This window comes from Podarcis vaucheri, assembly GCF_965113315.1.
Source record: "Podarcis vaucheri genome assembly, chromosome: 1".
Lineage (NCBI taxonomy): Eukaryota > Metazoa > Chordata > Lepidosauria > Squamata > Lacertidae > Podarcis > Podarcis vaucheri.
Window position 1 is genome coordinate 77,646,562 of NC_138759.1, and position 18,095 is coordinate 77,664,656.

Sequence of the window (18,095 nt, forward strand, 5' to 3'; positions counted from 1 at the left end):
TCCAAAAATCAGTCTTGCTCTAAACTCCCAGTAATTCCCATTTGCTAGCAAAAGTCACTTCCTCCCCAGGAGCTAACTCAGGCCATTGTTTCTTTTAAAAAATGGTTTGTAGAGGACTCTTTCATCCGATACATTTTGAGGCATGTCCATGATTTTGGGGTGGGGGGATTTTTTGGAATTAAACAAACTGCTGATGACACTTCCTGTGAAAAGGGGGACAAATGGCTCTTGGGGCAGGGCAGGGCAGTTCACGTGGAGGTGGGGGGGATGCATTTAGGAAATGGGAATTGGTGCAAGGCAGGTGGGAGTGGAGCAAATGGCAGGGGAGAGATGTGCAGAGGAGTCTTACTGTTTGTGCTGAATGAAACTAGTTTTCTAGGTGCAACTTGAGGGCTATGCTTCCAATAGGTGCTTCCAATTCATGTCCTTGCCTGAAGCAAAGCACTGAGCTGTGGAAGCTACTTACCTGATAACTGCTGCACTGAAGGCTGGTCATGTGTGCTTAACAACTGTGCCTGAATGGTTTCTACTACCCTCTTAAAGCGACGGCTTGGACCTGTGAAAAGACACATCGGACTTTGAGTTGTGGAAGAACTGAACACTGCTGTGGAAGGGAGAGTGTAGGAAGAGAGCACATTTCCATTAACTTTTCTGCTCAGTATTAGACTTCATCTGAAAGCTTCTCATCCTTATGTTTACAGATATGTCCAATTCCCTTCTGTTAATTATTTCTTCTCCTTTATATTCCCCCCATGCCACCATTTTGCTGCTCCTCTGCCAGCCCCTCTGGCTTCTCTCTCTCACTCCTGCCTCTGGGCTTCCAGCCATGCTGCTCCCTATGCTCAGAATAGACCCCACCTCTCTGTTCAGCAAATAATTTCATTTCTCTCTCCCAAGTCCTTATCTCAAGACTCACTTATGCAACAAAGTTTTTTTCAGAACCAGCTACCAGAGGCTCACTTTACCTGCTCCTCCATTACTAATTTAGTCTCTCTTTCTTGATCCCCATGACTTTCTATCAATCCTTGAGCTTTCTTCTATCTTGCCTAGTTAATGAAAATGGGAAATCCTCTAGAAAGGAATGGTGTCACTTTTATGTTCTGTACAGCATGCACCTAAGGACTTTGTTCCAGCTCTATGAAAGTTTAATATTAGTAGCAGTAGGTTATGCCTATCACATTCTTAATAAAGCTTTATGAAGACACACTTCCCTCTGAAACTTACTAGACCTTCCAGCTCCCTTGCAACATCTGTAGATCTCATTATATTATACTTAACTACCTAGTTTGTATACCCCTGGTACCTCTACCATTTCTCCCCAACATGGCCAGCAAAAAAACACTGTTCCTTGTTTGCTTGTTTGTATTTTTAAAAAAAACACTGCTTAGTCTCCAGGAATTTGTGTAACCCAAATCCCCAAAGCAAAGTAGAACTATATGTAATCTAAATAACCATCCATTTCCAAAGCTTTTGCCTTTTTTAAAAGCACTCCAGAACAGCTGGCGTCCCATGAAGCTAAACACAGCCAGTATGACTAAAGAGGGTGGAGTGGTAAACTCAACCCACCTCAATTTGAGTACTGCTAGTCATGTAATGTGGCTTACCAAGTGTTTGACAGGCCTACCATTTTATTTTATTTTAAGTTTCAGGCAGGCAACAAAAGCAGATTTACTGAGTCCCTGTTGGACCGCCATACCTGGATGATGGACAATGTTCATCCGGGCAAGTCACAAGCTACACGTACCTGCTCTACTAGGCTAAATGCCCCAAATAACATCTTAAGGGCACCAATTTTGAAAGCTCTTTTCCAGAATTCTGAAGACTAGTTTGACTGCTAAAATGTTTCCTTTTGAAGCTGCCTCAAACACAAACAAATCCAGAGAGGCAGCTGTGTTAATCTGTTGCAGCGAAAACAACAGAAAGTTTTGTGGCCCTTTTAAAGACCAATGAATGGTATATTTGATCGTCAACCCTACACAAGAAAAGAAATACAAACCATGTAAATCACTGTGTGTGATAAGTGCATTTCACAGCATGTATATCTGACATCCACACACAAGGAAAACATAAGCTGTGTTAGTAAGCTACAACTGTTAGCAGTATAATTATGCACATGCACGGCAAAAAAGTGTGATGTGCAATTTTCAATGCATGATGACCAGCAATTTGAATGGCTTTAAGAGAGGATTAGACATGTCCATAAAAGATAACACTATCAATGGCTATTAGCCACAATGCCTGTGTTCTGACTCTACTGTGTGAGACAGTCTGTGAATGCCAGATGTTGGGAATCACAACTGGGGAGGCTGTGGTTGCACCCAGGGGTCCTGATCTAGCAGGGATTTTCTTACAAAAATCTAGACACCATTTGAACACTTCCACATACATGCAAACTGCTGCTGCCTGTTGAAGAAATTAACTACAATTAAGGCTGCCCTCGCTATTTTGTCTGTGCTCCTCCACCTCCTCCATGCAGACAGCAAGCGTGCGACAATTACCTGATAAAAGTGTGAAAGTGACTGAGTAGATCCCGTTCTCTTTCTGGGCCTCCCCACCTTCTGTGTATGTTATGTCCACTTGGAACTTCACTGGCTTCTGAAAGACAGCAGGGCCCCCTGTGGATTTGTACTCTGCGCGGAAGCTTGTCTGTGAGATGACGCTGTGACTGAGGCTGGGGATCTAGTAGGAAACAACAGCATGAAGAACAAATGGTACTACCACTCTAAAACCAGTGGCAACACACCAATTTAAAAAGCATCAAAATCTGAATGGGAAAGACTGCTGTTTTGTGGGACTGCCCTTTCTTTAAGAATGAAGGAGCATTCCAGTCTGATCTGCAGCAATAAAAAATGAACTTCAATAAGATCTCATCAGCTAGCCATTTATTAAAAATTGTTAAATGCCCAAACTCCTGGCTACAAGGACTGCTCAAACACAGCATCTCGTTTACAGAATGCAGGCACATAGTCATCCTGTGCTCTTCTCTGGACCAGCCCTGCAGATTTGAGTGGGACCATGGTAAAACACTGCCACGTGGGTTTGTGGGAGTATTGCACGTCATAGCTGTCAACTTTCCCCCTTTTTTAAGGGAAATCCTATTCGGAATAAGGGAATTTCCCTTTAAAAAAGGGAAACATTGACAGCTATGGCACAAATGTCAAAATGTATAGGAAGCATTCTTGGACTGATAATGTGGAAAGGGCAAGAAGAAACATTTTGAAGTTATTAATATAGTGTTGAAAGCACTTTGCACACATTATCTTCATGCACCTTAGAACAAACCTGCAACTCTTATTACCTCCATATTACAGGTTTGGGGAGGGCTGTGAGGTAGCAGTTTGACTTTGGTCCCCAATGAGCTGAGATTTGAATCAGCACTGTGTTGCTCATGCTGTTAACTACTCTGCCACACAAGCTCCCAAAAATTATTTGGGGCTGTAATCTTATACACTTTTATCTGGGAGTAGGTCCTATTGTTATCCAACTTACAGTAAACTATACTCAGATACACCAAAATCAATAGACTTTAGTTACTTATGCTCATTTATTTCAACAGGTCAACTCTGAGTACGACTAACATTAGATTTCACCCAATGCCAACTTCTGAGTAGATCTATATAGAGTTGCACTCTGAGGGACTTAAAACTGGCAAAGATCATTTGGGATTTTTGCTCCTACACGTACGACTGTATCACACTCCACTTTAAAAGAAGCCCCAAAGATTAATTGTTTCAGTGAGAGTTCCAGAACATGTCTTGAGATTGCGTTCTCCCAAGGGCAGAGATTGCTATGGCCCCCAGAAAAGGGTAAGAAATAAGCTACTAGATGGGAATGTAAAGGAATCACCCCGTTATGTATAGCCACAGTGATTTTATGTGCAATTTTGCTTGGAGTATGGCTGAATTTATACACCATGCTCTGGGGAACCTGAAAAATATGCCTAAGAAGTTAATCTTTAAAAAATCTTATTTCTCAGGGAAGTTCTGCTAAGAAAGCCAGCTCTGAGTCTGGCATATATGAGTGAGAAATGAATACATAAAAAAGAAAATGAGTAACGGTGAGGGAAAGATGGTGTAATTGAAGAACAAAGAGGCAAAGGTCACTTATACACTAGCCATTTAATATGGAGCAGACATAATCTCTTCACTCAGTTTTTACAGAGAATTTAGATGACAGCATTTCCAACTCAATGTACTCCAGAATTCTTCATATTATCCTCCCACTTTTATCAGATCTGATCTGTGATTTTTAAAAATAGCTTGTATTTTTTAAAATAAAAAATAACGATTACATTTCGTCAGGACATGCTATATAGCCATAGTAACAATAAAAAACAATAAAAAACACTACACCAATGGAAAGAAGCTTTCCTACCACTGTATATTATCCTGCATTCTAGTACCACAAAGCACCCCTACTCATTTTGTTAAAATGCAGTTCAGAACGGCATTGAACCTTCCTGGGGCGGCTACTGTCTCTTTAATTTCCCTCCATTCTTTGTTTTAAAGTGGCTTCTGCTTCTGGCTCTTATATTAGTCAGTTCCTGTTCCTTGTGTGGTTGGTTGGTGATAATTAGTAGTTTTGTCTTTGCAATCAAAGCAAATGTTAATTCTATTATCACAATTACATGGTTAAGGTAATAAAAAATAAAATTTCTAAAAAGCAATTACTCCAGCTGAAAAGAAACCCAAAATAAAACTGCCTCCCACAGATAACAGGAACTGATTAGTCAATAACCAAGAAACATTGTGGCCACAGGAGAGAACAGAAAGAAATTTTAGTTTTAAAGGGCACTAGTGTGGAATGTGTCTGGAACTAGAGGCTGAGGAACCACAGCTCATCAAGTTTCACTTGCGTGTTTATGTTTATGTCCGTACTTACCGAGAGGAATGCATGGACTATGTCAGCCTTGATAGAACTCAGCGGTTTGTCCTTAATAACCACAAAGATCTGTTCTTCTTTCTCTAGGTTGATAAAGTTACCAAACCAGGATTTTTTGGCAAGCCTGACCAATCCAGGAGGGAGAGAAAGAAAAGGTGAAAAAACAGAAAGCAAAGAGAAGATTTAGAGAAGAAAAGCACAGGCAATTATAATACACAGCCAACTAGGCCTTAGCTACGCTGTGCGTTAACGGTTTAAGTCATTGTGTCAAGAGAGTCGTATTTGCTTAGAGACAGAAAGCACCCCAGTGATGCATTTGGCTTTGCTACAACAGTTGGAAACAGAAGACCTAGGTACTGTACTGTTCAAGTAAACCTAGAAGGGCAGAGGAACTAATGGATACAACCGTGAAACAGCTTTACAAGATACAGCAGGGAGCTGAATAAGGAGGACATTGGTAGGTCTCTTTGTGTGTGCCACTGATATGCACGCATGCTGTCCATGCACACCCTGCTTTCTGTAAGCACTCTGCACATGAATGGAATGTGTTCACCGGCACCCTAAAAATCCAGCGTGCACTGTGCTCATTGAGAGCCTCCTGGAAACTCATTACAATGTCTAGTCCTGAGGTTATTTAATCTATAGTAATATCACATTTAAGAGAGAAATGTTTTACACCCTTAGCTTTTGAAAGCAAGCTGGCTTTTAAAAAAAAAGCATCTACATCTGCCTGCCTGCCTAACAGAGGAAAAGAAAGAATCACAATTTGGCAAATCTCTCCCAGTTCCTCTGTTAAAACTGGGTTGGGAAAGCACAACTCTCTGAAATATTAATAAGCAGCTATAGCTGACCACAAGCCAAAGATTAGCATGGGGAACAGTAAAGAGAAAGGGCCACTCATTTAAGTAGGCTATTAAGAAGCCTAAGCTTTTGTCTTCCTCAAACACACCAGAATGACTCTGTAGGCCTCAGAACAATTATGCTGTCTGTTCCTTGCACATTAAAAGCCTTTGCTGATTAGATATTTATATGTATCCATCCAACTGCCCCAGTCCCCTCAGACTTCAGGTTGCTGCAATACACCTCTGAATAGAAACATATGAAGGATGGAGCAAGTGCTTTTTCTAGCACAGGTACATGGACCACACAGCGGGTGCATGCTGCTGCTGGATATGTCCACGACCCACTAAACATACGCCACAATATAAACATTTTAATAACTGGGGTTTATTTCCTTCTCTCATTTAAACAGGGAGAGACAATTCTAGTGAAATCCTCATGGGTGGGTTGCAGAGTTTTTGATGAACTTACTTTACTTCTGTGGTGGATGAGGGGTGTTTTTGATGGTCCTTTCATTCTGCAAAGCTAGCTCACCAATGGCCTGTGCCCTGCAGCCTCCCTGCGCCCTGCAGCTTTCTGCAATTCAGTTACAGCTCAGGGAAAGGCATCATGAGGTAACTCCTCCCACAGAGGTTTTCCAGGTTAGGAAGCAGGGCAGCTGAAGAGGCTGCAGTGTGCTGGCAAAATGTTTACAGAAAATAAAAGGAAAAAATGCAATCCTACCCTGCAATAAAGCAAGCTTAAAACTCGAGGAAATTCTCAAGTCTCCTGAGAATGAGGTGGAAAAAAGGAAAAGATATTTTGCAAGGAAAGAAAACTTTGGAGAAATTGAAGGAGAGGTTTTGGCACAGCACTCGTCTGCATGATCTAAGCAGTGCTGCTTCCAACAGAGAGAATCAGTGCTATCCGAAAAATTATTAACTCTACACAGGGGGAGGGAAAAAAGGGTGGGAGCATGCAGCCTCAGTTATTCAAGATTCACGGCACAATTTTCTAAGCATGTTTAAAGGTAAAGGTAAAGGTACCCCTGCCCGAACGGGCCAGTCTTGACAGACTGTGGGGTTTGTGCGCCCATCTCACATTTATTGGCCGGGGGCCAGCGCTGTCTGGAGACACTTCCGGGTCACGTGGCCAGCGTGACAACGCTGCTCTGGCGAGCCAGAGCCGCACACGGAACGCCGTTTACCTTCCTGCTGGTAAGCGGTACCTATTTATCTACTTGCACCCGGGGGTGCTTTCGAACTGCTAGGTTGGCAGGCGCTGGGACCGAGCAGCGGGAGCGCACCCCGCCGCGGGGATTCGAACCGCCGACCTTTCGATCTGCAAGCCCTAGGCGAGTTTACTCAGGAGTAAACTCGGGCCACTGTGTTCAATGAGCCTTACTCCCTTATAAGTGTACTAAGTAAAAGTTTTTTTAAATGAAATGGTACACTGCTTTCTTTTTAAGGTGCTGCCAACCAAGCAAAACACTGCATTAGAGAGAAGTGAAACTTGCTTCCCCAATAAGGCCTTAAGCATTATGAACATTATGAAATTGACATTAAAAATCTCGAAGACCATTTTGTAAAATTAAAAACTGGGATATTTCAATTGCCTCTGAGCCGTGATAAAGGATGTACTGTATCCATTCTGACACTTCATATAATCACAAGAGTAGGGTCTGTTCTGAAACGAATGTTTTAATTCACAGCCAGTGGTAGGAGATTTAAAAGAAAAACCCAGTTTAAAAGTAGAAGAAGGGATAAAAAGGTGCATACTGTTGGTAAAACTGTATCTCATGAATGATCACCAGGAATAAAGGTTATAGGGGCCTGCTTAAGCTTCCAGTGATACCCTGGAGCCTGTAACTGCTTGCAATACAGAGTTCTTCTGATGAGATACAAGACAGAATAGATTCTTGCGAGTTCTCCTGATGTAACTGTGCTGGGTCTGCAGGGCAAAGAGGCATAGATAGTGGCACTGATGTTTTATAATGAAGGGGGGAAATTCAGCAGACCTGGCAGAATATCCATATTGCATAGACTTATCAGGTACTAGTTTAACAAGTAAGGGTTGGGGGCAAGGAAGGAGAGATTTATATACACCAGTGGCTCAATTAGTTTGGTGTATTCCTAGACACTCGTGTGATCAAAGTAATCCCAGAACTATATGGTACATATTCCTATTGACTGTACCAGTGGGTCTGTGGATACTATTGTCTAAGACCACCACACTCAGAACCTGCAGTCTTACAGCTTACTCACTGTCTGGACATGTTGTAGCTACATCAGCTGAAGGCTAAAGTAATGATTTTTTAAATAAAGTGAAGCAGTATGCACAGGAATCTGAATTCTGACTGGGTTTAGGACCCTGCTCACTCGGGCTTTAATCCCGAGGGTTCCCTAGATTCATTACTGCAACTCATATTCCATTTTGTGGGGGCTGTTGGGATCTTCCTAGTCCAATCTGCACATAGAACAAGAATCAGACAAGACCCACTTCTCAACAGAGGACCCTGCAACGGTTCCCCCAGCACATCTTAGGACCCACAGAAAATCAGTGTACCTGAAGGGAAACCTTAGGTCCCCAGCACAGGAAAATGGGAACCCTGAGAACTGGGGGATCTGGTAGATCCTTACCTTAACTCTGCCATTCTGGGTCCTGCTACGATCTGGGTCAGGGATAATATTCCAAATGTTGTTGGACTACAACCCCAGCAAAATGGGCAGGGATGATAGGTCCTGTAGTGTGATATCTGAAGGTTCTATATTGGCTACCTTGTAATTGTAATTCATATATTATCACCTCAAATCTAGATGAATGTAATGGGAAGAATTCAGCGTGGTGCTAGAGAGATTGTTCTGGTATAAGAATCTCCCCTCTCCTGCCACGCTGTTCTGGTGGTTCTCCCCCCTCCCCTCAATTGGGGCAGGGGGAGGATGGGGGTCAAACTCCGCTGCTCTAGTGGAAGTCCTCTAGTGGAAGCATCTGCTAGCAGGACAGGTTAGTTGAATCTGGCCCAACATTTTACTTTAAAGGTGGGTTGGAATTTCCAGATTGGAAACAGTGCTCCCAGTTGCTGCACTATTGCTTTAGGGGCATAATTCAGGCTGCTAATTTTGATATATAAAGCCTCACCCCAGTAGCCCTTAAAGGCCACCTCCTCCCTTATGCAACTCCCAACGTTGACCGAGAGAATCTGTTTAGCAATACCATCGATGGGTGAGATTCAAACAGTAAGGGAGCACAGGGAGATATTCTCAGTGGCTGCACCACAACTACAGAACTCTCTTCCCTTGGAAACGTTCAGAAGCCCAAAACAGGATGTTGTTGGGAAGCACTGTTCTACGGCCTTTGACCCTTTTTCTTTTGGAAGGTAGGGTGTCATTACTGACTTAGCAGATGTTTTGGCGGTTTTGATAATGAAAATAACCCTAAAGGAAGGAGAGTGAAACATAAAAAAGAAATAAAGGGGAGAAAACACACCAGGGGCAACCTTGGGATTCAGAGGAAAAGCTTGCACAACATATCTGAAGGGTAGAAGTCCATAGGGGGGAAACGACCTTGAAAAACACTGAAGAATCAACTTGACATCTATCTTAAGAAAGGTTTTCCACCCCAAGAGATTGGTAGAAAGCAACAAGGTGTACTGGAGAAAGTACGCAATTTTACATCATGTTGTAGACAAACAATGACAGTCATTCTCTATATCTAAAATAAACCCATGGATTTAAACAGAATTGTCTCTCTGTTGACCAGTGCTGCAATTCTATTTCCACTTCACTAGGAGTAAGCCACACTGAACTCAACAAGACTTATTCCCGAGTAGACATGTATAGGATTGCATTGCAAAACATGCTTATACACCATCTCAATTTGTATTAGAGGCTCTAGCTTCTACAGGGGATTTCTGAAGCCCCTATGGGCTAAATTCTAAGTCAAAATACTAGTGGACACATACATACAGCCCAGTTCAAACAAGTCCCATGATTCAGGACTTTGCTGAATTGAGGCCCTGCTGCAAATCAGCATAGCTCCATCATCTGGCACACATGGTGCAATGCTTTTTTAAAATGTCAGATTTATAGAAGGTGATAGCAAACAGAAATACCAAGAGAATAAAAGTTAGGCAACCACCAATTCCATTATGTTTCTATTGGCTTGTGGCTCAAAGGCAGCTCTCTCCATGAATTGCTTCCTGTGCCTGCAGTCCTGTACACTAGGGAAGGCTAACCTTTTTTATGCCCAAGGGCTGCGTTCACCCTTGGCCAACGCTGCAAGGGCTGAATGTTGTATACTAGCAGTGAGTATGGCCACCCCATATTCTCACTCACCAACACAGTTAGGCAAAATGCCCTCCTCAGCTGGCCCATGCAGATCAGCTGAGAAGGTTGATTATTATCCCTCCCTGTTCATATGACCCATCTGATGACTGGAGTGGGAAGATTTGCTTACCCAACAGGGTGCTGAGTCTACTTTAACTTTCCCCCTTTTTTGAAATCAGTGGGGCCCTGGAGGGGCAGAAAAAAATGTGCTGGGAGCCCTCCATAGCTGTTAGCCACCCCTAATGTATGCATTTAGAATGTTTCAGTCCAACTGATCTCAATAGGAACTAAGCAGCCTAACTAAAGGATTGCAACTTGAGTTTCTCTATCCAGCCAGACATGCAGTAAGTGGAGAATATATCTCTGCACAGATGGCATATCTGTACCAACATTATTAGCATGAGAAGTCACTGCAAGATACCAGTGAGAAAGATCGCAGGGTTTTGCCTAAAATGTGTTTGAAACCTATTCAATGTATCATTTTTTATGGTAGTTTCCAGACCCAATCCCCAGGTCTGTGCTGCCACAGTAGAATATGGTCCCTGTCATCCGCAAATAAAAAAGCATTATATATATATATATATATATATATATATATATATATATATATATAGTGTGTGTGTGTGTGTGTGTGTGTGAGAGAGAGAGAGAGAGAGAGAGAGAGAGAGAGAGAGAGAGAGAAGTTGACCAAGGTGCTTTAAAGACCTTTTGTTTACATATTTTTTTTGTATCTTAAGTTCCTTTGCATTAACAGATACCGTATTTTTCACTCTATAAGACACACTTTTCCCCTCCTAAAAAGTAAGGGAAAATGTGTGTGCGTCTTATGGGCCGAATGAAGGCTGCACAGTTATCCCAGAAGCCAGAACAGCAAGAGGGATCACTGTGCAGCGAAAGCAGTGATCCCTCTTGCTGTTCTGGCTTCTGGGATTCAGAATATTTTTTTCCTTGCTTTCCTCCTCCAAAAACTAGGTGCGTCTTATGGTCTGGTGTGTCTTGTAGAGCAAAAAATACGGTAAGTCCTCAGGATAAAGACTGAACTAGCAAGTGATGCTAGGATCCAACTCTAGTCATCCTTTTATATCTAACTGTTCTAGAATGTTTATGGTTAGAGACATGTGAACTAGTACAATGTGGCAAATGCTTCTCCAGTTTCTTTGAAGTTTTCTTCCCCTGTGAAAGAGGCTTCCATTTTTCTGTCTCATTCTCAGGGCACTAGAAAAATAATTTCTTTCAAATTTTGGTGGGTATTGAGATTTTGAGCTAACTTTATTATTACAAGGTAGCGGAGGTTGGTATGTGTAAACCTTTCTGCAGCACTCTGCAGTCTCCCCAGCTGCCTGTGCTTCCTAATCTGAAAAGGGCTCATGGGAGGAGTTATCTCATAATGTCTTCTCCTGAGCTTTAACTGAAGCATGGACACCCGGGAAGGCTGCTGGAGTGCAGATACCACTGGTGAGATGATTTGTGGAATGAAAGAAAGGACACCTAAAAATATCCATTGGCCACTGCAAAAGTAAAGTGAGTACAGTGAAAACACGGCACCCAAACAATAATAATTCCACAGATATGTTCCACCTCCTCTGATAATTTCCACATGTAATTTATTTTCTCAATAATTGATGGGAAGCATAAAGCTGATTAGCGATATCTGGTCATTCAATACACATGGCGATAGTTCTGCAGAGTGGGAGAGAACTGCTGTGCAGAATTGCCCCCCCCTGTCGTCGTATCCTCAACAGCCCATTCCCTGTTGTCCATGCGGTGGGAATAATGCCTGCAGAGGGGATGCTCATAGGCTCCCCGCCCCCAATTTTTGGTTCTAGATCATGGAGGGGGCATAGGTGCAACGAGCAAATTTTAAACATGCTCACCAACATGCAGGCAGACAGCAGGAGGGAGGTCCTGACTGAGTTGTGATGGTAGGGCCAGGGCCAGTAGGTATGGCTCTGCTCCCCTGCTCCCTCTTGCTGTTCTGGCTTCTGGGATTCAGAATATTTTTTTCCTTGCTTTCCTCCTCCAAAAACTAGGTGCGTCTTATGGTCTGGTGTGTCTTGTAGAGCAAAAAATACGGTAAGTCCTCAGGATAAAGACTGAACTAGCAAGTGATGCTAGGATCCAACTCTAGTCATCCTTTTATATCTAACTGTTCTAGAATGTTTATGGTTAGAGACATGTGAACTAGTACAATGTGGCAAATGCTTCTCCAGTTTCTTTGAAGTTTTCTTCCCCTGTGAAAGAGGCTTCCATTTTTCTGTCTCATTCTCAGGGCACTAGAAAAATAATTTCTTTCAAATTTTGGTGGGTATTGAGATTTTGAGCTAACTTTATTATTACAAGGTAGCGGAGGTTGGTATGTGTAAACCTTTCTGCAGCACTCTGCAGTCTCCCCAGCTGCCTGTGCTTCCTAATCTGAAAAGGGCTCATGGGAGGAGTTATCTCATAATGTCTTCTCCTGAGCTTTAACTGAAGCATGGACACCCGGGAAGGCTGCTGGAGTGCAGATACCACTGGTGAGATGATTTGTGGAATGAAAGAAAGGACACCTAAAAATATCCATTGGCCACTGCAAAAGTAAAGTGAGTACAGTGAAAACACGGCACCCAAACAATAATAATTCCACAGATATGTTCCACCTCCTCTGATAATTTCCACATGTAATTTATTTTCTCAATAATTGATGGGAAGCATAAAGCTGATTAGCGATATCTGGTCATTCAATACACATGGCGATAGTTCTGCAGAGTGGGAGAGAACTGCTGTGCAGAATTGCCCCCCCCTGTCGTCGTATCCTCAACAGCCCATTCCCTGTTGTCCATGCGGTGGGAATAATGCCTGCAGAGGGGATGCTCATAGGCTCCCCGCCCCCAATTTTTGGTTCTAGATCATGGAGGGGGCATAGGTGCAACGAGCAAATTTTAAACATGCTCACCAACATGCAGGCAGACAGCAGGAGGGAGGTCCTGACTGAGTTGTGATGGTAGGGCCAGGGCCAGTAGGTATGGCTCTGCTCCCCTGCTCCACACCATTATAATTGCCCAAACAAGGCAACTGGAAGCTGATTTTAAAAAACACACACGTGAAAATGTTTTGGATGGAGGTGCCTGTTTAATGTTTGTAAAGTTTAAAATATTATGCACAATTTGGATTATTATCAATTTTTTCTTCTTAAATACATGTACTGCTATACAGAATATTAAAAAGCAGATGGAGTCATGCTGCTTTACACCAGAAGGGGATATGGGCTTATCCATTTAATTTCTATGAACTTATCTAGGCTTTCCCACAAATAAAATGATACACATTACCTAGACATGTCAAGGTATAATATCCAGTCCTCAGAACTGTTAAACGAATTAGATTCATTAAAAGATGCAGCAACAGAGTAAGGAAGCACATTTATGCAACATTTCAATCATGGGGCCAGTAAGGGCTCTTTTGCAACGGAGACATCTTGCTCTCAGAGCAAAAACAATACAGAACTTTAGAGTGGCCACAGAGCATAAAGGCACTGACGATTGAAATAAAAACGCAGTTCATTATTTTTTACAACTTTTATTATGTTTACTGCAGGGTGCCATCCAATTGAACTCATTAATTCAGCAATTATATTGGAAAGGGGGGAAAGGCCTTAGGCTTTGAGTTGCATCCAAACTGCCTACTAAGAATGCCTTTACTTCTACCCGGCAGTTCTTAAAGAGAGAGCGAGGCACAGAGAAAGGCAGCACATTCACAAAGGATCTCACACAAAAAGAAGGGGAGAGAGAAGGAAGAGAGAATATGGTGGAAAAGAAAGAACAGGATCCCATTAAGTCCCTTCCACCACTCTTTACTGCCCTGACTGCTGTTGCATCAGGGTTGCACTACTCAGTTTTCACACTTCAAAATGGCAAGGGCCATATCACCATCTCCAGTTAAGAGATCTTCTCGGTTCAAAATTTAATCTAGAGCTCATGATTATTTCACTCTGTGCCTTAACCAATATAAGATCATTCCAGCAGCCAAGAAAGCAGCAATCTGGAACGTAGCAGAAAATGCTGTGCAAATTATAGAGGATTATTTTGCACTTGGAGTGCCTAGAAGGGAATCTCTGGAGAAATGTTCACAGGCAAAGTACCCCAAAAAGGCATTTAGTCATATGTAATTCTTCAATGACATTTTTGTTAAAATTACTTTGGGTCTAATGCAATTGAGAAAACACATTATTTCTGAATGGCTACTGTATTTCCTGTGTAGCCCTTTCTGAACTGTTATAGAAACTACCATCCCTACACCAGCTTTCACCTCCTACTGTATGAGTTACTTCCTACTAGGCTCCAAAGAAAGTCAGAAAGGTCAGCAGTTCACTGTGACTTTGAACAATATATGAAGTCGAGACACTGCTTAAGTTTTCAAGGCTGTTTGCTCTATTGACCCCAAAGAGAAACACAGGGTCCTGTGTAAGTAAGATTGCTTGAAAAAGCTGTTCACTTGAGAGCCAGTGTGGTGTAGTGGTTAAGAGCGGTAGTCTTGCAATCTGGGGGAACCGGGTTCACGTCTCCGCTCCTCTACATGCAGCTGCTGGGTGACCTTGGGCCAGTCACACTTCTCTGAAGTCTCTCAGCCCCACTCACCTCACAGAGTGTTTGTTGTGGGGGAGGAAGGGAAAGGAGAATGTTAGCCGCTTTGAGACTCCTTAGGGTAGTGATAAAGCGGGATATCAAATCCAGACTCCTCCTCCTCCTCCTGTGGAAAGGAGTGTGTTAAATACATGAAGAATTGGATGTTGGTTTTCCTTTTTAAGACTTTTCCTATGAAGTGAGGGTGGAGAGGAATGCACTGAAGGACTGAAAAAAAAATGCACTGGATTTTGTTTTCTCAAAAATCCTTATCAGACAAACAAAGCAATCCATTTGTTTTCTTGAGCTCCTGCAGTTTCCTAAATCAGGAGTAGCTAACCATTATCAGGCTGTGGGCTGCACTGACCAATGGTCAACACCTGGGGGACAACGTGTCCAAGTGTAAAAATGGCCAATTGATTTTTTATAGAGTCAAATTCTGGGGAATCTTTGGGTGAGGTCACAAAGGTCTTTTGCCATGAGAGAATCAGAGTGGAAAGAGCAGTCAGCAACTTTAAAAGAATTAATGAGACTTTTCTCTTTTTGAGTGGGGTGGGTGGGAATTGGAAGCCACAACAATATTCAGCTTCATAGCATAACAGCAGGAGATTCACAAGAACAGTAATTAAAAACAAAAACAAAAAACACTTTATTTTATTTTATTTTAATAACAAATTTTTGGTGTCCAAAAACCCCTCGAGGAGTTGTATGAGTCCTATGTGCTAGCTACCCTTGTCCTAAATTTATCCCTTAACCTAGCACTACCCTTGAGGGTTTATATTAACTGCCCTGACAACTTGTTTGTGACCTGCTGCAACCAGCGTGGTATGAATTCATTTGTTAGGAGTGCTAGATAAAGAACATTCTGTCCCACTCTGATCTATTGTCAAGTACACAGGAAACAAATCGGTGCTGATACTAATAGTACTGTAGTGAGCTACTTACTCTGGGGAAGATTCTGGAGTTAAATTCGACATCTCTTCTGGCGTCGGTACTATATATACATACACAGACAGAGACAAAGCATAAGAGGAGGAGAAAAAGGAAATGCTGATTCCCAATTCAAAGTCAATAAATGTGGAATCAAAGTTCACACAGAATATATTTCAAGCACTTCATTGTTTTAATATCAAATAACTTATTGTTTTAATATCAAATAATTGACCCACACTATATCCACATGTACCTAACTTGAACACTTATATACTGAGATTTCATAGTTTGGCTTGGGCTCTTAAACAGTATCTATTCAACTTAGAATTGATGGCTGTTGTGAAAGTAATTTGCAGCATAACTGTATCTGCCAAGATGTCTGGGGCTGATTTTTACTAGTAGCATTGAAATAGTTCTATAACCCACAAAAAACTAAAAACTGGTATGCTGCACACTTAGCCCTACAACACCCTGATTATGTGCAAAGTCTGTAGATGGAATATTATTACCCTTTCCCCTTGAAACAGAGAATAAGAAATCTGCCATATACTACAGCAGACATTTCAGCAAAGATACAAATGAGCTGGAATGCTGAGCTGTGGAAATTTCCTATTTGCATATTTTAACCAATCTTGAATTAGGAAAGAAAAGAGATTTCCAGTAATAGACAGGAATGTATTTGCTCATAAACACATAAAGCAGTAATTGTGTTTTATGTAACCTTTATTAACATGAGTCCTCATGGAGTTCCTCTCCATCCAAAACAACAACAACAACAATGCTGGGGCACTGGCACATCAGTGAAGACAACACCTTGCTCAGAACTCAGATATTCAAAAAGCCACACTTTGGCTAGGCAAACCATGGTTTAGTGACATGTGTAAACCAGGCCAGTGTGTGCCTCAAGTCAGAAACAACTGAAAATCAGCAGGCTAGAAGCATAGTGCAAGTATCAAAGTCATGAGCAGAAGGCACAGGATGGAGAGATTGGATAGTATAACAACACTTGTAATCTTAGTATAAAAACTGGTACTTTTGCCTTGTTCGGGTAGTCCAGGGATGTCCAACTTCCAAGAGACTGCGATCTACTCACAGTATATAAAAAAAACTGGCAGTGATCTACCCATTGTCACTGAAGGATGGACCAGAGTTGTTGAGCTTTTTTTGAGAAGCCAAGGTTGTTGAGCTGAGCTTTTTTAGGAAGCAAAAGTTGTTGAGCTTTTTTTTGGTGGGGGGAGATGTATGAATAAAGACATCTTTCCTAATGATGAGCCATGTGAGAAGAGGTCCTCTGTAAAAAATTATATAATAAAATTCCATAGGTGTACTCCCTTAAGTCAAGGGTGCTTTGCAGCTTGTGCACCTTTGTAAATAATTAGTGACAACACTATATGATGGGAGTTGTAGCCCTGACAAACCTCTGCATTACACTTAGCTCTTGCTTCTCAGTGGGCTCCATCTTCCATCAAGCATCACAAACAGTATTATGACTTGCAGAAGCCTAACTAGGTTTTCCTGCTGAGAAAATTTAAAATTGGTTTTCCAAGCTCAGGGTCAGGGGAAAAAGGGGGAATGAAGTTCATATGGTAATTGACACACACTGGAAGAATTGCAACGTGTTCATTGTTTGGTTAACAGCAGTGAAACAGCAACTTTCAAATTTCCTTCTATACTCTCTGTCTTTGCTATCTACTAACCAACCACTCTTTACACCGATATGTACTTCTACCTGCTAACCTAACACTGCCGCATTTTGAGGTCAGATGTACCTTGCAATTTCCTGCGATGGAAGCGTGGAGATCCCAGGAAGCTGTTCTTGATCGAGTTGAGCCGTGTTCTCCAGGGCATTCCTCCAATGCTGGGGCTGGATGGTGGCGTAGGGTTGGGTGTGCCTGCTGGGCTCTCCTTTGGCGTATGGACAGGTGTCCCCTTGGGGGTAGGGAGGGGACTGCCCCTTGGAGAGGGGTGAGGGGTGACCTGTATGATGGGGATAGATTTGGTGCTTGGGTCAGTACTAGAAGGGAGCAATCTAACAGGAGACATAGGGTTGGTTTGCACGGTAGGAACAGCCAGCTGTGGGCTAAACCCAGGAGCAGGTGGACGGCCCTGAGTGTTCTGTGCAGGAGAATTTGGGGAAGGAGGGACTGTAGCATTGCTAGAGGGCAGGGGATTGGATTTGGTAGACTGGAGTGGTTTTTCAGCCAATCTGTTCTTGGATGGCAAAGTCTGTGTCTTTGGATTGGGTTGAAGTGCTGGCTTTGGCTGGAAAACATGTCCGGGCCTGGAAGCATTCCTACAAGCATCGGAGTCCAGGGAGACTTGGGGGCGGGGGGTGAAAGGGAGGTCAGGAGTCTGAGGGGGGATGAAAAATTTTCTGATAGGCTACAAGATACACACAGAGAAAGTACCCATGCATTTCAAGAAAAGCAAAACGCACACGCACATACGCACAAAGTGGGTGAATAGAGAAACAAAGCCCATTTGAGTTGCGGTTGTGAGCCACATCACAAGGAGATCAGAGTTATGGAGGTGAGGGTGA

The 18,095-nt window shown here is 42.5% G+C and overlaps 1 protein-coding gene across 15 annotated transcripts in view; it reads right to left on the reverse strand.

Annotated features, from left to right (window-relative positions):
* The window catches only part of BRSK2 (BR serine/threonine kinase 2), a 400,801-nt gene that overhangs the window by 24,234 nt on the left and 358,472 nt on the right, over positions 1–18,095 (reverse strand). For 9 of the 15 annotated variants that reach the window (XM_082193170.1, XM_082193163.1, XM_082193174.1 and 6 more), the window contains 5 exons: positions 17,326–17,938; positions 15,569–15,617; positions 4,882–5,005; positions 2,499–2,679; positions 467–556 (listed from right to left, as the gene is read on the reverse strand). In XM_082193170.1, coding sequence (XP_082049296.1) covers positions 467–556; positions 2,499–2,679; positions 4,882–5,005; positions 15,569–15,617; positions 17,326–17,938 — 1,057 coding nt within the window. The remainder of the gene's footprint in view (positions 1–466; positions 557–2,498; positions 2,680–4,881; positions 5,006–15,568; positions 15,618–17,325; positions 17,939–18,095) is intronic. The other 6 variants (XM_082193165.1, XM_082193164.1, XM_082193167.1 and 3 more) reach the window with 1 other exon arrangement.